This window comes from Mycteria americana, chromosome 3 (assembly GCF_035582795.1).
Source record: "Mycteria americana isolate JAX WOST 10 ecotype Jacksonville Zoo and Gardens chromosome 3, USCA_MyAme_1.0, whole genome shotgun sequence".
Taxonomy (NCBI): Eukaryota; Metazoa; Chordata; class Aves; order Ciconiiformes; family Ciconiidae; genus Mycteria; species Mycteria americana.
In genome coordinates, this window is record NC_134367.1 from 42,178,525 (window position 1) to 42,200,845 (window position 22,321).

The following is a 22,321-nucleotide window of genomic DNA, read 5'->3' on the forward strand; positions in this document are numbered from 1 at the left end:
ATACAGCAGAGGATGAACAAGTAGAGAGCTGGAAAAAGTGATCTAGGAGGAAGGGACAAAAGAGCTTCAGTGTGTTTTAATCTAGAGTAGAAAGGAATGAAGGATGTGAAGAAGGGAGGGAGACAAGGATCCCCATCCACAGGCAGTGATTTTCCATGCTTCAATAATAGAAATTACAAATAGTAATGTCTTAATTAATATATTAGAAAAAGATTAGGAGTAATTTTGATAAAATGGCTTTTTTTGTGGGGAAAAGAAGTAAGTGTAGTAATTATTTGGTGTACAACACTGACGGTATTGCAGCCTTGAAATCGCTGTTTATTGTCCTCGTTTCTGTGCTCTTATATACCTCCATGTGTAAGAAATGACGTGGAAGTCCAGTCTATTTGCTGAGACTGCTGACAAATGTATCATTTAATGGGTTGCAATTTTTTTGTCATTTATGAACATCTTTGCGCTAGGGTTGGAGTAGAGACCTCCCACACATGTTGTGTAGGATCCTGCGCAGCCATGAAACAGCAGCTTTGGTAGCTGACCTAACCTGGTGCAGAATTGAGCCTGTGGTCCGAAAAGAAAAGTTTCGTCCCCTTCACCTGCTGCCCTGTAACCTGAACACTGAGCACCACGAGAAATGCGCAGCATGGAGGCTTCGTGTATAACATCAGAGAGGCTTTGCTACCTTTCACCCAAACTCACAGATAGGATAGGATAGGATAAAGTCCCTAAACTTACACTTTTTCAAAAGGCTTTGTAGTCACTAAAGTCTGGGCTCTCTCCTTACTAGGATCTCCTCAGAGATGCTTTTAAGTTGCTTGCCAGTATTTGGAGGCCATTTTTAGGCCTCTTCCAAAGTCTGCTGAGGCCAGAGGGAGCCCTCTGGTAGGCCCAGCAGGTTTGGGACCTTCCCTAAAGCAGTTCCCTGTCTGAATCACGTGCAGCTAGTTTTAGCCCATCGATTATGGTTTTGCTTGGGTGTTACAGCCAGCTTCTCGACAGAGGCGCTGGGGGATCAGCACATGGGTTTAGGAAGCCAGAATTGCTGTCCCAGCTGTGCTGGCTGGCGGGGCGATGCCGTGCCCCATGCGGTGGTGTGCAACCTCCGCGCTCGCTTCCCCGCTGCGCTCGGTTTCTCTCACTTGCCCATTTTCCAGGGTGTGCCAGGTCCCTGGATATTTGTGCTTCCTCTTGCTGTTGCAGTACCCCGTGATGGGACGCAACTGGAAAAATTACCTTCTCTTGATGGTAGCAGTGTGCACCATAACTGGGGCACACACCGCTCCATGGGTTACAGTGGACATACTCAGCCTTTCCACCCGTGTTTGTCTGAATAGGTCTCTCCCTCCCTGGCCACTGCATCCCTAGGATTTCATCCACTGACTTTCAGCTTGAGCCTCATTAAGCTTTTAATTGACACACCACCTGCCAGACTCTTGCACTCGTGCCAGACACCTAGCAATATTGAGGAATATTGTGCTAATACCATAACATCTTGGGTACTCATGGTGTCTCTGTGATTCAATGCTGAACTGGGGGCACTGGTCCAGCTACCTCACTGCGTCTCCCAATGCTCTCCCAAGACGTCAGCTGTGACAGTACAGGAGGGACTGTGTCATCGCTGCTGGCAGCTCCTAAGTTGTGTTTTTCTTGAAGAGCGAGAACATCTCCAATGCTCTTCTGTCAGCTGGAAAATATTTTGAAGCTGGTAAATGTGTGTTTTCTTCTTCCCCGCTCTGTCAGTCAGAGCATTTTCTGATCATTGCCTGGCTGCACATCTTTACTTGTGTTTATAGAAGAGAGGATCTAGCTCAAACAGAAGTTGGTGGCTTGGTGCTGGCTGGCATTAGGTTATCGTAGTGGTGTTTTCTGGCCTTGGAAAAAAAATCTATAAATGTAGGAATTAATTTTTTCTTGAAATTTTCCAGCATGTCTTTTGCAATATTTACCTGAGTTGCCATTATGTGCTGGCTGGGAAAGTGTGGGGTTGCTTGTGCTGGCAGGGAGGAGGGTTCAGATCAAACGTGAGGAGGAGGAGACCTCTGCGCTGTCACACCGACATGGGGGCAGCGGGGTCCCCAAACTGAATGGCAGATACTGCCCGTGCTGTAGGTAATTTGAAAAGCAGTGTCTCTAAAACCATCTTTCTGGTATGGAGGTGGAGCAGGGAGGTCGGAAGGCCTTTCCTGGCAGTGGAGGGTGTACCTTGGGAGTCAGAAAGGAGGGAAGAGCAGCGGAGGAGGAAAGGGAGTTTGTTACGGAAAGTATTTTGGCATCTTCTGCTCCCAGTGAGGTTCTGCAGTCAGCTTCGGTGGGATCTGTGTGGCATTTTAATTGATTGGCAGGTGGCTCCTGCACAGAAGATGATGGTGAGGGACAGTTCTCCCATCCAGAAGCCCCACTGTGCATGAGCGTAATGTAAAACCCCCCTCTCCCACGAGCGCAGCCGCGTGCCTGCTTCGTTCCCAAGGTTGGGCTCCAGCACTTCTGTTAAACAGCAGTGAGCTGGAAAGACCTCCTAACTGGTTTTATGTAAATGGGAGCGAGATATCTCATGCATGTGTGTTTGCACACAGGCGCTGTCCCCTATCAAACAATAGATACTGTTTTGTCATGTAAATAGTGCTCAACTGACGAGGGCTTTGAGCTTGCTTATACCGAATGGTCTTGACATGTGTGTGCACGCAGGTGTTGAAAGAGAGGGTGGCGAGAGTAATAAAGTTGTGAAACTTCAATGAGATAAGCCAAATAAAAACCTGAAATCATGTTATATGGAATGCGGTAAGTATATAACCTGCATATTGGATAAGGGGGGTCAGGGCTACATGGCAAAGAGATAAGTAGGCAGGGAAGAAAAACAGTTGTCTTTGTACAAGGAGATTAGTGATGTCTAACCAATGACTTGAAACTGCCTCTGATCTTCATCGTTGGTCTCTGTGTGTCCGTGCCTCTCTCCAAAATCGTTCTGCTTGGTAGGTGCAACTTTGGAGGTTGGTTTTGGTGGACAAGGCATCGCCCAAGGACTGCCGGGCAGCTGGGGATTTACATTCAGTGAAGCCGACGGCGGAGGTCAGGTGACAGAGCCGCGCTCGATGAAGCAGTTGGGGAACTGTAGTCACTGTTTCCCCACGTTCACCGCCTGTGGGGTTGGCTGTTGGTCTGGCTGCAGGTGGCCACCAGCTGCGGTGGAGCAGTGACATCAATCAGTCAGTCCGATCTGGTTGTGGTGGGAAGCACGATGAGCAGCTGTCACTCAGATGCTCCCTGGGAGGCTACTAAATAGTCATTATTGAAGTAATTAATAGCAACAAGTGGGAAAAAAACCAAAAAGCCCAGGAAGTGTTTCCAGATGTCCCAGACCGTGCTGATACTTTGGGTGATGAATCATACAGCTGCCCATATGAAAACTGAATAATTTTACTTGGTACAATAAAATATGCAAAGAAAACAATAGGAAAAAAAGCAGAGACCAACATATAAGCTACCAGACTTTTATGTAGGTGTCCAGTTCAAAATGTTGATTGGTATAAAATCTAACTCCAAAAATAGTATTGATGATGATGTAAAGGAAACTATGAATCAAAAGCATATTGTTCTTGACTTGGTGGGGCTTTGCTGTTTTCCAGATATAGCTGCTGCTGGTGTGGTTTTCATAATGACACCTTTGACTGGTTTTTAACTGTCTTTTGGGGCAGGAAGGGGTGAGAGGCAGAGTCCTTCCCTTAGCAAAATGCAGACATTTTTCCTGAGTGGTTTATACTGGATCTGTGATGGAACGGGAGAAAAATCACTTAAAGGAAAGCAGTGCTGCAGGTCTTGGAAAAACCCTGTTAAGGTCAGTGAGAGAAATGGCAGATATATCAGCATCCTGCAGTAAATGATAAAACGAGTTCCAGGAAACTCACTCTTTTCTAATACAGTAATCCACTCTGCTGAAAAATGCTGTTATTCTAGAGTGAGTACAATCTTTGTGTTTATGTCATATTTTAAATATGACAAACTGCTTCGCAAAGAAGCTGGACAAGAAAAAGAGCATTTTATAGATTTTAAAATTCTGTTATGTACTAATAAGCAAAGAAACCCATTTAGCTCTGAGAGCCGAGCAAAGAAGAGATGGGCAGTATTTAGACATAGGAATTTTTCTTAGAAAGACTTTTTTATTATTATAAAATAGTAGCTATTATGTACCTTCCCATAACAAAATGGTCCGACTCCATATCTTAACACTGGGCTATTCTAAAATTATTTAGGATAATTTTATTCCATTATTTATGTTGCATAAAATGAAGCTACAGGTGCTGAGAGTTTTTCTTGGACTATTGAGCATCATTTCTGGTGATAAACTAGAAAAGAGAATTTGAGGTCCCTTGCAGAAAAGTGGGGTCCCTTGTCCCTTTCTCTTTTTCTTTTTTTTTTTTCATTTCATCTTGTACCTTGGTACACACGGAAACTTTTTGTTAGCTATGTAAGCATTCTTTTATTCAGATACTAATTTAACTTGGTGATTGTACTGAGTGACCTGTGCTCTGGCATTGCATCTTTTCCATTTAGTGCAGGGAACTGTAAAGTTGGTTAGCTCATAGCTCTTAAATTTTTCATAGTTTTCAGTTCTTTTCTCTTCCCTCAGAGAGGAAGCTGTTCTTTTTAATCCTTTCTGTGAATTTAGGAGAGGCTATCGCCTACCTTTCAGTATCTGTGATGTTTGATGTGTCCTGGACTTTCCTTCGGCTTTCAAAAATCATCATTCCTGTACTTTTTTGTTACGGACGTGTAGGCGATACGGCCACTGAAGCAGTTTGGAGGGGAGGGAGCTGGGGAGGGGGGAGGTATGTAGAGTGTTTTTCGCCTGCTCTGCCAGTTGCACGGGAGAGAGGCCAGAGCTGCGAGCTTTACGACCCTGCCACCGAGCAGCCGGCTGCCCACCCGCACCGTGCTGTGCTGTCCCAGCCAAACATCTCCTGGAGCATCCGTAGAGTGGCGTGACTCATTGAGCCGCGGGCATCATCCGTGGGGATGCGGCTGGACCTCAGCTCCTGGGGACGACGGTGCCTTGCTGCTGCTGGTCGGGAATACTAATCCATGGTCAACCTGTCCTTTTCCGTGCTCCGCTGATGGGGTAAGCAGGTTATCCTTGGAAAAGATTGCCCTGTGGCAGAGCAACTGAACCTGTGGGCATTACACCTGGCTGGCTTCCCTGGAGAGGCTCGGGAAGTAGGTGTTGCTTTCCCTACCTGCCCTAGGTAAGTAATCTGATCTTAAACAAAGAAACACAGAGATGGCTGTTTCTTATTTAAAAGTACGTTAAAGCAAAATCCTTTTTTTTGTTTTGAAGGCAGAGGGTTTGAATATTCCCGTGCTCTGTGCTTCCTCCAAGCTCCCGGATTTGGGGGGTGATAATGAGGGATTTAATTCTGGCCAGCAGGTGCTGGCAGCAGGGATGCGATGCAGCGCCTGTAATCATGTTGTCGGGTTCATTTTGCACCATCTGGGTGTGAAAGGGGCGGTCAAGCTTTTAATTGTAGTCCTTGGGCATCTGGTACCCTCCTCCTCCTCCTGCTGTGGGTGCAGATGTGTTCAAGGAAAAATGCTCTGTGTGTCTGGGGCGTGTAGAGAGTTAAAGCTGGCGGGGAGCGATGCCACTGCCCATTGAGCCGCTGCGCTCGGGAAGGTCTGTTGGGAGGTGAATGAGAAGGTTGTTCCCCCTCCCGCTCCCAGTAGCCACCCATCGCCTTTTCCTACCAGCTCAGGAGAAAAGGAAAGTTGGTCTTTCAGTTGTCTGGGCTTCCTATCCTAATCGGACACGCTTTTCTGAGTTGCAAATAATCCCAGCTGAGGAGATGTAAAGCAGCCAGCATGGGGAATGTGACCTGTTGTGTGAGCGCCTGTCTGTGAAACAGCCCGGAGCGGGAGCCAGGCTTGTGATGTGAGTGCTCTCCGGGAAGGGGGACCGATGACTGCTGGAGACTTGGACAACATGGGAGACATCCGTAAAAGACTGATAGCTGAATCAACTCCTTGCTATGCTTTTATGCATGATCCAAGTTGTGGAAGAGGCAAGAAGGCAAACTACATGATAACAGCGGTGCCATCACAGTCCGTCACTCCAGCGTGGCAGGGCATGGCAGGCTGAGGAGGCTCGTGATCTCCAGAGGGAATGTACTACAGTAATGGGAAGGCAGCAAGAGAGAGGGAGCAAAATCAAACTAGGGAGTACAATTTCCAGCATTTACCTTGCATAGGTATGTACCTGTTAACCAGACTTTTCCCTGGCAGCACTAAACTTTGCACTGTTGCGAGTCAGTTGAGGTATTAGTGTATGTTTCTAGCGGTGTGGCTAAGATGTAATGAACATCTACAGTTTCTGCGAATATGCTCAGAAATGTCAGAGTGTCAGGAAAATGTTTCCATTGAGATTTTTGCAGTGAATATGGAAATCTCTCAGGGACAATGATGTTACTGCTTTTTTTTTAATTTAAGGGGTAAGAAAACCAAGCAGGGTCTGACCACAGATGTTTTAAGATGCACAGAGTTGTCAGTGTATTGTGCATGACTCCATCCAAAGTATAGGCAGCCAGGTTAGGTGAAAGGATGGGGACAAACAGGTGATGGTACAGTTCATCTGAAAACCACCGCTGCACAGGCAAGGGCTGGCCCAGAAACGAACCACCCCACTGCCTGAAAAGCTCATGGAGAAAAAGGCTTCCCCTGCACGGTGTGCTGGTCATGGAGGGAAGGAGTGGGAGGCGCTCCTGGGTTCTGGAGATGCTGCTTTGGGATGTGATGGGAGGGTCAGGGATGCGTTGGGAGCAGGGAGGCTGGGCTCGGGATGTTCAGCTTGCTTCGGTAGCACAAGTCACTGGGAAGCAAATACTTAGGGAGGTGAGATTGAAACTTGTGTTGCTTTTCACAGATCAAATTACTAAGTGTAGGTCATCTGTATTTCTTGGCTTTTTTACATGGTTTGTACTATACTGTGCATGTCACTGTGCCACAGGAGCAGGGTACGATGTGTACAGTGCTGCTGAAGGACACAAGGGGTTTTTCTTCTGTCTTCCATCTTTTCCATGTTACCATGGTGTACAAACTGTGTCCGTCACATTGAGGGTGTGGGTGAGACTGGTCCAGCAGCACAGGGTACAGCACCGCTTCTCTGTTGTCCCTTGTTGTGCTGCCTTTGAGGCCCAGAAAGTTTTTGTCTTGTTTCTCTGAAGAAATGTATAGCTATTTCCATGTTGCTCCAAACATGTTTGCAAGAGGGTCTTAAAGAAAAACTAACCTGAGTCTTTTACCTGGAAATAGTATTACCTAATGCTTATACTTAGAAATCAAGAGTCAATTATCTGGAGTTATTTCCTCTTTGTTGTAACTTTTCTATTAACCTTGGAGAAACGAGGAACTTTCCTGTGCTTTAAAGGACCCTTTTCTAAAATGCGTGTAATATTCTTGAGCATAATATTTACCTCAAATGGTGTTATAAGAAGTAATGCTTACAAAGCATTTAAAGATTCATTAATACAAATTACCATAGGAGTGCAAATTAAATCCTGCTAGTATCATCTACTGCTACAAATTAACCAACATGGTTTTAATATACGCGAGCTTGTGATCAAAAATGTTTAGTGTAGATCAGTGATCCTGCAGGGTCCAGGAACTCTGGATACCACTTTGATGATACAGAGGATCACAATATCCTATTAACCATTCAATTAAACAGGGCTACAGCACCTTTTTGTTGCAGATATGTACTGGTGGATACGACCTTACAACATTGGAGTGATGTTCATATAAAGGTCTCGCCCCCAGTATTTAGAAGATGGGGAGTTCATGTGCCACAACGACCCATGCATTTTCTCCTTGTTGCTGGGAGCGTCTTCCTGGTATGAGGATGGAAATTAAATCTTTCTGCTGTTCTGGCGATGATCTCCCTGCTGAAGCTGTTAGCAAAAATGTCCGTACTCTGAGGGGTGGGATTATGATGGGGAGGGTTTGGTACTATCAGCTAAACCAAGACAAACAAATCAATTTAGGAGGGCAGAAAAGCCATTAAGCAGTGATAGCTTTTAGTTATTGCTGTTTTGAGATGGATTCAAAGGGATAACATAAGGGTGAAAGACATTGTATTCCACTATCAATCTCCAAGATCATCTAGTTCCTCTACCAATTACCCTGAGACTATGCAAAGCCTGTGATACTGGTAGCTGATAGGGAGCAGTGCAGTGATATTTCAAGAGAGAGAGAAAGAGAAATCATCTGTATACACACGGGCTATCTCAAAGGTGTTTTTCCTGTACTGAAACAATTAAATACCAAAGTGTGAAAAGCACAGGTAAAGCTGAAATCCTCCCAAACTGGGCAGGTTCTGGATCCTACAGCTCAAAGTGATCTACAGATACATTTTCTGGAATTATGTCAGAAATCTCTTTTCAGCTCCAGTGGTTCATTGGATGGGTCGGTGGAGCCTGGGAAGAAGAACATGCTCACAAGTTTGCGTGACGGGTGCTAAATCTGAATTGTTTCTGGGGTCAGTGTGGCGTGGTGTCAGCACTGTGGGGGAAACATCATTTCTCGCTGACAGCAAAGATGAGTGTTTCCCAGTTGCAGGTTATGATCCTTCCCAAAGGTGCCCTTGGGATGCTTCGGGGGAGGCTGTGAAGCATTTTATACCCGTGAAGGAACAGTCAGCTGCCTTTAATTGCTGACTGCGCTCCATCCTTCCAGGGCAGAGGTTTGTATATTTATATCAGCAGCCAGTAACTATAACCTATTCTTGTTCCCTTGGCCAACACAGGCTGAACTACTCTTAGCAGTGGAAGTGGTTAATCCATCCTTGGCTAATTAAAGTCTGGGAAACCTGCGGGGAAGGAGAGGATGAAAGGGTGCAACACAAATACAGGTTAGGCCAAAAGAGAGTTAAGCTCTCAGAAAGTTTAAGGATTTTTGTCCCAAACGAGGGGAATGAGGGTACATTTAAAATGTGCTACTGTCTACATCCCTCTGCACTGCAACAGAAGTGCAGTGTCTTCAGGAGGCTCCGAGAGTTTTTTGTGCCCCCCTCCCAAAGCGGTGCAAAGACGAACACTCAGGGAGGAGCCGCTGCAGTGCTTCCGTCTCTGAAACCTTGCTGACAGCAGTGTTGTTTTCTGATCCACAGGTCCAGATGATGGCATAGCAATAACGTCACTGTCCGGGGAGCTGGGGTCCTTCCTCGCCTGCCTGCATGCTGCTTGAACTGATCCCAAGCCTTTGTTTTTGGACTGAAGAAACCTGAAAACCTTTCTCTCCTAATTCATGAGCCAGCAGGATGTGGTCGCTCTGCTTTCAGAACGCCTGCTCGTAGCCGCCTACAAAGGCCAAGTGGAGAATGTGGTGCAGCTTATCAACAAGGGTGCCAAGGTAGCCGTTACCAAGGTAACAAGAGAAAAACGCTTTGCAAAATCCCTGGGAACTAACATAACTCCTAGGCCATTGTCTGTGAAAATGCCCTCATAGCTTTACCATTCTGAATGTGACTGAGGTTAGCGTTTAGATTTCCTTAAAGTTTATACTTAATAGCTCATGTGAATTTACAGTGTAGCGCATGTCTTGTATTTATGCACTTCCCAGCGGACGCAGCTGTGGTGAATGCCGAGTCCTTAGAAACATAGTGTGTCGGTGGAGGGGCAGCGACATTTTTCAAAGCATGCATTGACTTTTGAACACTGTGCGAACTGATGAATGGAGCGATTCATCGCTGTTGACGGAACGCAGTTCAGAGCGCCCATCTTTCTGGGTGAGGGGATGGGGGAAAGCCACCTGTTGTGGTAGGGTGAAGGTAGGCAGAAAGCGTTTTTTGCCACTGAAGTCTCTTGGTACAGCAGCCTCGCTTACACCCAACATCTTCATTGATTCGTGCCGTGTAGTCCCCAGTCAGTTCCAAACTTGGGGGTTGCAAACTGTATTCCCCATACCTTTGAGATAGTCAGCATCAAAGGATTTCTGCTTAGATATTAAGAGAGTTCAAACTGATATTCACTTATTCCTAATTCTCAACATGTTATAAATAATACTAGCATATAAAAGATGAAATAGAAGTGGCTGTTGCAGAGAAGGTTTGATCAGCAAAAACCCTTTAAAAGAATTAGGTAAGTTAGATCTTTAGAGTTGTAACATAAAATTTGGGATGTCCTGTTTTGATGAACTATTGTTCTCCATCGCATCTAGTTTTATTTGTATTTCCATATTGGTTTTGAACATTATATATATATGGGAGCTAATATTTACAGATAGAAAGCAAATGTGAGTACATTTGATAAGTAATCTGTCTTTTCCTCTTTTTATCTGTCAGTGACAGTTGTTTTCAATCCCTTCACAGTGTTTGAGTTGTAGATAGTATTTATTTTGAAAGCTGGAGTGATCCAAGGACAACCGGTGTTTGTAAGTTTTGTTTGCCAAAACTACGTGGCCTCTTGTTGGTAGATACAAAGCACAGATGTAATAAACATGAGTGGTCCCATAAAGATGCCTGTTTGGCTCTGTTGTCCAAGCAGCTCCGTAGCTGATGAACAGCTATTAAAGGTGGTCAGTAATAGGTCAGGAAATACTGGCTTACAGATGTCTGAATGGTAGCTCGGGGTTTTGTGGTTGGTTTTTTTTTTTCTTTTTAAGAGCATGAGCTTTGAGACTGCTGAGGAACGTACCTGAAAATACACAAACAATTGAAAGGATGCCATGCTTTGCATAAATTTGTGCATTAATGTAATTTCAAATCCAGCTTCCACACTGTTTGAACATAAAATGTGGTGTCCTTTGTAATGGTTGCCAGAATAATCATGACACTGATTTAACTGTTTCATGGAATTAGTTGCCGTAATCCAGAATGCAAATGCAAAATTGACACTTTCTCGTTGTTAAGGTTGTTTATTATGCAATTATCAACACCTTCTGTTAATTACAATAAGAAGCAAATTGTGCAGATCTGACTTTCAAACACAAAATCAGCTTAATTTATAAAATGCATATTTGCTAGAGTTGACAAGTTTTTCTTTCCTATATGATATAGGTGGCTTCCTGCTTCTGCACTTGCTTTGTTGTTCAGTCCTTGTGTGGAAAATCAAAGCAAAGCTCACTGGGCGGCAAAACTGCGCCCAGGTGCAGAGTGTTGGTGTTGGAAAGCCGTGCTCGCTGGTGAGCTCTGAGGCCATCCCTGTAGCTGACCTGGTGCTATGGGATTGTAGCTATTTTCTAGAGGTTGTGGGTCATCCCCGTGGAGCCCAGGGAGGGGGGATGACAAAAGCTGGCCCTCTTGTCATTCTGGATGCATCCTGGCACATCAGCAGACAGCACAGACGAGGTACTTGAGTAGCCCAGTGACAAGCCCTGCACAGAAGAGATGAAGTCAGATCATCAAGACTGTGGAGGAGTGCACAGAGGAGTGGCAAGGCTCTCAGAGGAGTGACCAAGGCTACGTGCATGGAGTATTTTGGAGGTGCTCATGCACTTATTCCTCCTGTGCTGTGAGCCAGATAGAGGTGAGCTCAACGTGAACCAAGAGGCATGAGACCAAGCTGCTGCCCTCATCAAAGCCCATCAGTTCAGGCTCAGTAACGTCCTATCCATGTCTTCACAGCATCCAGTTTGCATCTGGCTCTCACCCAGCCAGCTAGCTGCATAGAGAGAGCATGTGTACATTTGCCTATGAAAGGCTGTATAAACATACGCTGGAAGAGCTTGGTTTGCTAATCTGGTGACACACAAAGGCTGGAAGGAGAAAGAGCCATTTAAAGTCAAGGACAAGGTTGTCACAGGAGCAAGCAGTATAAATTAGCCTCAAGTATATTTAAACTGGAAATTTGAAGGGATTTTTAGCCATCAGAGAGCCAGGTTCTTGTGCAATCTTTCAATAAGCAGAAGAGGCACAAAATAAGAACTACTTTCAGGATAGGGGCTGTTAATTTTAGGATGGAAATTAGATGGCATGCGTGGTGTAGCGGAGAATTATTGATCAAGCTTTCAGATAAATTGAAACCCAGAGCCCTCTCCCCTCCCCAGGATAAAACTCATTGCAAATGAAGCATAAAAATAAATTTATTCACGTGCATGCCTTAGTTCTCTTATACCTGTATGTCTTCTGCTTTTATTCAAAGTCTTCAGTTTGTTCTGTCAAATTAATTTTAAATTCTAGGGATTTGCTCCAAAGGAAAAAAAGAAAAGGGAGAGGGGATGTTTGTACTTCTCAAAATTCCTGCTGAATTCTGTCAGAGTTTTGTTGGAAGAAGACGTGCAGAGACAAAACTCTTTGGAGGGAGGGAACAAGTTCCCACACCACTTCAGGCTTAAAATTTATTTCTGATATGCATCTGTAAGCATAGACTGATTCTTGTGGAAGAACGCCATGCAGAGCCACAGCTTGAGGTGACCAGGATCTAGAGCTAAATGCTGGAGTTCTTTATTCAAAACAGATTAATTGAGCATGGCTTAAGAAAAACGAAGCATATTTTCTGTAACAAACCAAGTACTATTAAATGCTGGCTAGCTGGCAAGCTCATCCAGTTCTATTTTTATCATATATAGGGAAGGTCATATGATCTGGTTAATTGCTGCTTCCGTAAACAACAAGTCAGCTGCAAAATAGTATTTCATTTTTGTTACCTCTAACTGTATGAATAAAAATTCAGTGGAGAATCGGTGTGTCCAGGTGCTCACTGCAGCGTTTCCTCAGGGATGCACTTGTTTCATTTTGACAGTGTTACTAGCAAGGCATCTGTGCAGGTGAAATCAATATGGAAGTGTACACTCCAGCATCTTGCCTGACTCCAGTGAGGGACACTGGGGCTCTGTCCAGGTTTGGGGCCTTTTAAAATACATAAAGAAGAGCTGACAGCCAGCAGGTCACAGCGCTGTTGACGATCTGACGCCAGAGAGCCCAGAGTGGGAGAGGGCTGGTGGCCCTGCATTGCACATACATCAAGCGCTTGTCCTGGTGCTGGGATCTCTGCCACCAACCATGCGGGGTGGTGACCAAGAGACGGTCTGAATCTCAGCGTGTGAGGCTTCATGGCTCTGCTTTGGGCATTTTCTCGACCAGGGTGCTCTGTTCCTGCTCTGCCGGGTAGGATGAAGAGATGATTTCCATTTTTGTGCCTTTTTGTCTGACATTCTTCACAGGTGTGAAATTTATAGCTGTTTTTTTATGAAAAGGGCAAAAAATACCCGGAACAACTGGTCATCCAAATTAGCTGATCCAACAAGCGGGTGCCTTTATAAAGTATTTTGGTGAATATGCTGCAAAAGCTGGAAAGTTAAGAACTGAGCCTGGTATAATTAAGTCTTTTCTTTCAAGCAAGAAAGCTGGTCCCATCTTTCAGTCCTTTTGTAGTAGAGCTTTCTTTCAGTAAAGTTATTGACAGCTGCATCTTCGACATTAAAGCACTGGGACTTTTGCTCAGCTAATCTGCCTTGCTGTCTTCCTAGGATGCTGTTTTCCTTTTCCTGAGTTATTTTTCTTTGGATTTTCTGAGTTGAGATAGCTTAGGGAAAGGGCTAAGAACCACTAGGAGTGGCCCAGGAGGAACGATAATGACGTCTCAGATCAGGTCGGCTCTTCTCTTGATCTTGTCCCCAGAACGGTCCCTGGAGGGTGGAGAAAAGAGGGATTTCACCTCCCAGGCATCAACTTCAGGTGTATCCCAAGGATGCCTGGCTGAAACAAGGCACTTCTAGGGGAACGGCAGCCCTTAACGTCGGCTTGCTCCATGCCCAGAGATGAAATTTCCAGGTCTGAACCTCTGCATTACAGCTCCCCAAAACAAGCGTTACTGGGTGTTGGGTTTCCCTGGGGTGTTGCAGCATGGGGTGTAGCATTCAATAGTGAGAATTAATTGGGCCAGAGAAAGCTGTGTATTAGCAAGCATGCACAGAGGAACATGCTGCTTCTCTGTTAAACATGAAAAAGATTGCCAGAGGAAGTCATAAAGGTGTAGTACAGGCAGTTTTAATGTAATTTGTATAGCGCCATGGGGTTTATGAATATTTTTTCAAAGGGAAGCAGAATATAGCTTTTCTGCAGAGCGTACCATTAAGATTACAGCTATAAAATTGAATTCTGTGGAGAAGCGATGATAATTCAGAAAAAAACATGGAAATGAAGAAGTTAGTGCTTCTGTTTTTATTCAGGAATTCAGTTTGTTTGTTTGATTTAATTTTTGAAGTAGTCATGTTACGAACCTGCCATATGGCAACACTTTTGTAATGCTGGGGTACTTCTAATCTTATCTTCAGGATTTCAACTTCAGAGCATGTTGAGTTCTTTAAAAACAATGGGGTTTTTTTCTTCCTTTTTAAGTTAAGACAGAAACAAAAAAAGAAATATATTTTGGTGCTTTCACATTTTTGTGCTCATTCAGTTTGAAAAACTACTTGTGTCTGTTTTAAACAATAAAAAATAAATGAAAGGGGACTAGCAAACATTTAGGGACTTGCTGAATGCCTATTGAGGTCAATGAGAAACTTTCTGCTGACTTGAGCGAGCAGGTTATTCATGGAGAACAGTCTAGCGGGTCATCAGTGTGAACAATGTGACAAGACTTGGTTTTTGTTTTCAAGCTTTCTAATAAAATGTGGATAGGCATGGTTTTGTGTAAGTGCAGAATGGAGGAATAAATAACAGTCCTTGTGCAGCATAAGAGCAGGATGAGATGGAGAACTGAATGCCCTTGCGTGAAAGTATCCACAAATACATATACACAAGGAAAGATCATGTGGCTTGTGGTGCCAAGGCCCCCCCCCCCCCCCCCCCCCCCCGGTATGGCTTTGCTTGCAGAGTGCATACACTGGCAGCTGCTCTAAGAAAATTTTAAACCATATGTATTGGCAGCAGCCTGTCGATGTCTGGAAGTTAGAATACAGATTAAATACAAACAAAAACCCTAGCCTTGCATTTTACTGCTGAAATTCATGTGGCTGTTTACTGTGCTTGGCTGCAACCTGATACGCCCCATAGCTATAGCAGCATGTCACGGTTGTTGGAAGTCGCAGCCTTAGTGCAATAGGTCCCATTTATTTTGTCAATAAGCCCGTGATGTGGGAGGATTTGTATGATTTGTTGCCTGCTGAAATAATTATTTACATTTGAATTTGAATAGAAGTCCAAATTGCATATTTTTTATATGAATGACTGCTTTATTGGTTAATTAGTCCCAAGTTGTAGCAGTCTCTCATTTGTATTTCTGTAATAACCCCCAAATCATTACGGTTCATATTTGGAAATGCTCACAAGCTTTTAAGTCGGTAATCTGCAAGTTAAGGAGTCTCTGGTTTTAGTGTTGTCTCCTTGCAAGGAGCATCTGTAGGAGACACTCCTGTTTGTATATGTTTCCTCTCCCACTAGGACCCATGTGTGTATTTAGGTAAATCCCCTCTTTGGTGCTGCAGTGTTGAGTCCAAAATGTCTTTATGGAGGAGACACACAGAGGAAAATTTGTCTGCCTTCCTCCCTCTTCCTCCTAGATATTTTGGGTAGGATGCATTGCTGTGAGAGAAAAATTTTAATTAAAAAAAAAGTCCTATTAGCCCATCAGCAATCTCCTTCACAGCTGGTGTAAAGCACTGTTGGTATGACTTGCAGACACGAAGAAGATCAGAGGCAGGCAAGAGCAACTCTGGCTGTCGCTACTGGGGCTTCCCACCATGGCACAGACCTGTTGAAAGTTTCTCTCCAAAGATCGCGATGCTCTAAGTTTGTCATCACAGCATGAGGGGCACCCAAATCGCCTTGTCTCTCCCTCATAGTTTGTTCTGCATTGGTGTGTGCGTACATATGTACATACATATCTGCGTATATATGTATATGTTTGTGTGGGGAGGTGGGTGGGAGTGTTTTTCCAGTGTTTGTGTTGCCTGTACTGGAACACTGTCCAGCTGTACCGCCCATCTCCGCTCTCATTTTGGTGTTACTGGGAAGAAAAAGAAAATCTGGCATTGCCAGTTCTTGCAGGGTTATGGTTAATCTTGAGATGATCAGTGTTCTTCCAAAAGCCTGAGCCTCCAATCAGTGTAATGTGCTGGAATTGATCCTCCTTCCCACTCTCCATTCCTAGGCAGGGTCACGGTTTTCCTTTATAGTGTCCCTTTACAGTGGGAAGAGCTCAAGGACTGCATGTATACAGTAGCTCCAGTCTCTGAAGGTCTCTCTAGGGTTCTCCAATAGATGGGATGCCTCTGAACCTATGTTTTTTGATAGAGAATCTCGAAACACACAAACCCTCTGGAATAAAAATAATCCTCTAGTCTGCCATATCAGTAACTTTTTTTTTTTTTTTTTAAAACAAAAACCTGAGTTTTGGGGACCTGGCTGAAGTTTTTGAACACTTGGGGCTAATGACAGGCGAAATGCACAGTTAACATGAATCTCTGTTCGCTGAGTGACAGGAACAGCCAGGCAACCCTTGCTTGCAGCTCTCCCTGGCCCCGCAGCGGCCTCTCCCAGCAAGTACCCTCGCCTCCTCCAGCACCCATCTCCTGTGGCTGGCCATGAGCACGGTGAGGCTGCCCAACTATCAAGAACGGGGAACGGTTTGGTCCCAGTGACAGGAGAACTTGGTGCTCCCTGGGGTGAGGACAGCCTCCTCTGGATAAGCCCGTTCCCTGGGGCAGCTTTATTTTAATGTGCCTTAAGGCACTGAACAGGCAGGTGAAGGTTGCGTGATCTGGATCTTCTGCGGTTCTGCAACCTTTTCTTGTGCTTGCGCCCTGCCACCAGGCACACTCTGGGTGGCAATTGCTTAGGAAGGTGCGTTGGGTGAGGAAAACACATCCCTCATACTGAAATCAACTCATACTCTGCTTTCATAGTTTATTTTTAACACAGTACCTTTGGCTACACCTCAGCATTTTTTCAGTGGTTAGAGATGGTTATCTCATCAGAAAGTTTCCCTGCTGGGATATATTCATGTAGTTGATATTGTTTTCCTTTTAAAGTACATGAGCTGGCTTCAGGTTGGGTTTGTTTGGGATTTTTTCTGCTCCATGCACAGATTGCAATAAATTGTTTTCATGATATATTAGTAACCTGCTGGGAAGCGAGATGCCTGGATTAGGTGATTTACTTATTGCCATTAAGTAATGTAGAAAGTCAGAACCCATAAACCTGAACGTGCTGGAGCACATATTCATAATCCAAACATATCGTTCATAGCCAGGAATGATTTGTCAATCTGGCTTCTTTTTTTTCCTTTTTGTCCTTTCTTCTCCCCTCTCCCCCCCCCCCCATGTTGCCTGGAGACTTTTATGCCTCCTGGTATTGAGTTACATGGAACAGCGACATAGCCCTGGCTCTCCTCCAGGCTGATGGAGAAGGAAGCGTGCTCGGTGCAGCTTGGTGCCCTTCACCATCAGGGCAGGCATTTAGGGACCTGTGGCTAGGTCAAGTGAGAAGCGCCCAAGCAGCAGGCTGGATGGCACCCAGGGGCAGCAGTGACAGTCGAAAGCGAGCCCTTCCCACGCTTTCACCAGGGCAGGAATGGACATTTCCCGCATGGGAACGAGCTGCTGCCACTGCCGAACAGGAGACAATGTTTGGGTTTTGAGACACCCACGTGTCAGTGTGGGTGAGGACTTTTCCCTTAGGTCTGGCCCTTCAGGTCAATAATGTAGTACAGTTAATCCACTCTTAATGTTTTCAAAGCAGGGCACAACTAGTCAGTAGTGACATGGACATCTTGTCCCCAGCCGTTCTGTGGATTTCAACGCTGGCTTTCCTTTTTGCTCTGAAGAGGCTGAATTCCCGAGGCTTTACCAGCTATGCGGGTATGGGATTTGCTGTGTGAAAACAATCCTGTCTTGAGCTTGGGTTTTTATTTACTTGAAGTAGCTTTCTCACTGGAGAAGTTGCTTAAAACCTCAAAAGCTGATTGTTGCCTTCTGCTTACTTCAGGCCACTAGTAGTCAGCCAGCTCTTGAGCTGTTTGCTCCTTCTACGGCTGATGTATTAGGGCTCTATATCTTCCATTGCAGGGTAAATCTTCGTGTGGAAAAATAGACAGTCACAGCAACAGTAATAAAGAAATAGATATATAACAGATCCAGGTGAAGAGGAATGTAACTCTCTATCTCATAAAATGCCTGGTAGAGAAAACGGGATTCTTTGTGAAGATACTCTTGTGATTTTACCAATGGCTGGAATCCTGTTTTCTTAATTGCAGTGAAATAAAATTTGCAATGAAGAGTTTCAGAGTGTTGCTGTTTAACAGTTCTTAAGGTGTTTCACTTGCTTTTCATGTTGATGCTTTGAGATTTTATGTTGACACACACATAACACACACACATACACATAAATGCTTCCTAGAGCAGGAGTTAATTCTTGATTCACCCTTATAACTCTTCTTTTTCAGGTTGTATGGGTTAAATTTTTAGGAAATCGCTTGTTGTAGTTCTCCTCTGTTGTCAAGACTGCCTCTTACAATCTCTTGCCTCTTTGAGCCTCTTTTCACATTGATTGTTGTGCCTCTGCATTGTAGGAGAAGCAGCCTATTCCCCTTTTCCTGAAATTTTTAATTTTAAATTCTGCCAAAGAATGATCAAGCGGGACTCAGTTACAAGTAACTATTGTTTTCCTCTTGTAATTTCACTTGGATTTTTGGAACCCGTTTGTTGGGGAGATGCTATTTAAAAAAAAAAAAAATTACTGCCAATTTTCAATCTTTTTTTTTTCTCCTAAAACCATAGATCATGTATCCATCTCACTAATTAAAGCTCTTCTGTCCTTCTGTTTATTAGGGTACTGTCCTTGATTACCCTATAGATTGAATTACTCATCACTATTTTATACTCTTACTTTCATGTAGATTAGAGCTTGGCAATGTTTAAAAGTAAGTATTGTCTAAAAATAAGTATTGTCTAAAAAAACCTGACAGACCTTTGGCAAAATGAGGTTGGTTGTTGTACACATGAATTCACTTGGAGTGACTACAAGTCTTCCATTCCTTTTAAGGGGAGCATTCGTCATACACAACAGCCCAGTAATTCTTATTTCTGTCGCAAAGATGGTACTGATTACAATATATGAATTAGCCCGCTATTGCAACTTTGTCGTACAGAGTTGAAAGCGGTTGACAATTCTGTGCTCCAGAGGGACAGAAACGAAAGGCTCATGACTTCTCTTTAGGCATGGACACAAAGCTGGATCTGAATTTGTAAGGAAGTATCCTTACGTGAATATAATATCCCTTTTGTAGAGTATCATCAAGATAAACTGAAATGTTGCAGAAGGGGGAGGAGGAGTTTTCAGCATACACAAAACTAAGGTAAAGCCTGTGGTACGCTAATGTATGCCAATTGCTGCTATTGCAGGCTTCAGAGAGAGAAGTACGAACAGGAGAAGGAGGAAAAGAGGATAAAATTCTGGTCAACAGCCATGCATAAAAATTCACTTTAAGGTATTATTATTTTCTTCTCATTCATAGCATGGCCGGACCCCCCTGCATCTTGCTGCCCACAAGGGTCATCTCCACGTTGTCCAGGTTTTGTTGAAGGCAGGCTGTGACCTGGACATTCAGGATGACGTAAGTAGACGTAACTTTCTTGCTTGGGGTGGAGGGGAAAAGGTAATTTGCAAGTAAGAGTAGACCTTCACTTCTTTGAAGTAGGATTAAATGAAAACAAAATCTGTCTCTGTATTTTCTAATTTGAAGATGCAAAACTGTATGGGAGACAAAGTAAAATGTGGTGTTTTTCAATGAATAGCTTTGTCCTCATGCTCAAGAGCTCTTTATAAGAGCTCTGGTTGTGCTGGGCTGGTGTGAGTAGCAGTGAAAGTCATCGTCTGCCTTTTGGTGCAGAAATGAAATAAGAGCTTGTTGTACCACATGGGAACCCACTGGAGGACGTCAGGTAGGGGACACAATCCATTGCGATGTTTGCCTGGAGTGGGAGGTGGTTTTTGTGTAGATGCATGCCGCAGTGTATGGAGTATTGAGCAGCTGCCCAGAGCACTGTGTGGCATCGCAAGGAAATCGTCCCGTTGGCAGCCGTGCTTGATGTGGGGATGGTTGCAACTGTGAGGCTGTCATGTGGTGAAGCATCAGCACAATGAAACCAGCTCTGAATTTAGCAAATGGTAGTTTGTTTTCATTGGGTAAAATATGTAAGTTATTGGAATTTCTTGGTTTTCCATAAGAATAGTTCTAATCTTGGACAAGGCTTTAAGGCACATTGGAGTGACCGGTAACATGGTTTTAGGGACCTCACTCTGATGAACAAAGGTGTAGGCTGAAATGTGCAACAGCAGTTGAATAACCATGACTTCTTCAAATTTGTTGCTAACTTCTGATAGCATGCTGGAACAAGTTTGAGAAAGGGTTGCTTTTGTTCCCCCTGTAATAAATAAGGTGTAGATTCTTCAAAGGACCTAGAGGTCCAAAGGTGGTTAGTAGAGGCACCTGTATGACTATTAAAAGGACACTGGAAATGTCTAGGTACCTTTTGAAGATCCCCTTAGGCATTTGTTTGCATCTAGAGAGTCTTAAATATCTATAGAAATTGGAAAACTGGTTTCCTTCTCTGCATGAGTAGCTTGCTTCCCTGTGAGACGTGAGTAGTCTGTCTGACAAGCTTAGGACAGGGGTACTGGTGCAGCCAGCTTTCTGCTGGGAAACTTGTTTTTCTAGGAAGAAACTTCACTTCCTGTGCTCTTTATTCTTTCCCTATGCCCATCTGTGAAACGGAGCAGATTTGCAAGTGTAATGGGAGTATCAGTTTATTCAGATGTATCCTGAGTACGTTTTTCGACTTCTCCCAGCAAAAATGATTCATCAGGTATTTAAGACAAAATTGCAGGTACTTTACAAGTACAGTCAGTTTTCCTGAGAAAAGCAAGTTGCTGCTCTAAGAATGCAAGAACTTCACTGATTTGGTCAAATTGGGTTTCTGTGAAAACTGTTTTTTGAGTAAGTCTGGGGTTTTTTTAATCCTCTAGGAATAAAATCTAGGCTGTTTATAGGTAAAAATGATAGCCATAATGGAAAAACAGTAAATCAGTGTTTAGCATCATTGCAGTTTAGTGAAGAGTCTTGCACTATAGAAATATTCAGCTCATAGAAGACCTACTTCACGTGCCTTGCAAGCTTCTCAGGGGCTTTGTTCATGACAACTGGATACCGCTTCTAAATGTGGTAACTAATGTGAACAGATTAGATGCATGCTTGATTCACAGATACTGTTTCTTTAAAATGTATTTTGATTTTAGCTCTGTATTTAGTACTAGTAATTCAGTTGGGGTTGAGAAGAGCCTCAGGAGTTCCTGAGTCTCAGAGGGTGTGTTTGGATTTGTCTCAGAGGAGGAGGAAGGCTAGAACTCCAAGTGAAGATTTTTGCTTGTGAAAGGTATTAACTAAAATATTTCTGCTTTCCTTTTACATAGGTCTTCAAAGAAGGTTCTCTGTTTATGGTTTCTCCTTGTATAATTCATTTTTACACTTTATTTATGCCCCACAGAATACATTCTTATTCTCTTTTAGTTGCAATTTATTGATTATGCCTTCAGTCACATTTAGTGTGCTTATTTGGCAGTGAAGGCATCTTAGTTTCAAGTGTTGATTAACATCTGTACGTTTCATTGCTGGTTTTGAGGAATACAGATTTAGGTTCAGAGATGAAATTGCTCACGAGATTGGGGAGTATCATATTTAATTGAAAAGTAAATTACTTAGTTGATTTTTGTCTGTGGCATTATTGTGATAACACAAAAAGATCTCCAGGTTCTAAAAAGATGACCTATATTTTATTTTTCTAAATAACAAGAAAAACCTAAACACATTTTATTTTGGAGTTGACTGTCTTTAGCTAATGAACGAATGCAAGACTAACTTTTCATCTGCCACATGATAAGCAGAAACTTACAAGTTGCTAAATGTTGTGGAGAGATTAAAACACTCACTTCATGTTCTACAGATGCATTCTTTAAAACACGGTAAGAGCCATAAGAATTAGTTGAAGAATGACCTCCAGTGGCCTGGAGTGGGATTATTATGAATTTCAACCGGTGGAGTCCAGCTCTGTAGAGTACGCCACCCCGGGAGCTATCTCTTTCCTTCTCCCTGCCAATACTGAAAACTCTTACTGGGATCCCAGTGCCATCTCTGAATGGTCAATGAGTATCCATACAGCACACACCTCAGAAATAGTCAAGGAGAAAGTTGTCCCGGTGAAGGAAATCAAGGACGAAAAAGATAAGAGAAACCAGAAGAGAAAGGCTAGGAAGGAACCTAGAAGATCAGAAAGAGAGAAGGAGGTTAGAAATCTTGTGCATCAACCCTGCTTGAGCTTGATGTCTCCCATGTTTGCATGCTGCAAAACC

At 43.7% G+C, this 22,321-nt stretch overlaps 1 protein-coding gene across 10 annotated transcripts in view; it reads left to right on the forward strand.

Annotated features, from left to right (window-relative positions):
- The window catches only part of ANKRD6 (ankyrin repeat domain 6), a 116,696-nt gene that overhangs the window by 71,655 nt on the left and 22,720 nt on the right, over positions 1–22,321 (forward strand). For 6 of the 10 annotated variants that reach the window (XM_075498363.1, XM_075498362.1, XM_075498366.1 and 3 more), the window contains 2 exons: positions 9,146–9,402; positions 19,431–19,529. In XM_075498363.1, the coding sequence (XP_075354478.1) occupies positions 9,283–9,402; positions 19,431–19,529 (219 nt within the window). In that variant the 5' untranslated portion in view covers positions 9,146–9,282. Of the gene's footprint in view, positions 1–9,145; positions 9,403–19,430; positions 19,530–19,767; positions 19,858–21,915; positions 22,256–22,321 lie in introns of those variants that run through there. The other 4 variants (XM_075498367.1, XM_075498361.1, XM_075498372.1 and 1 more) reach the window with 4 other exon arrangements.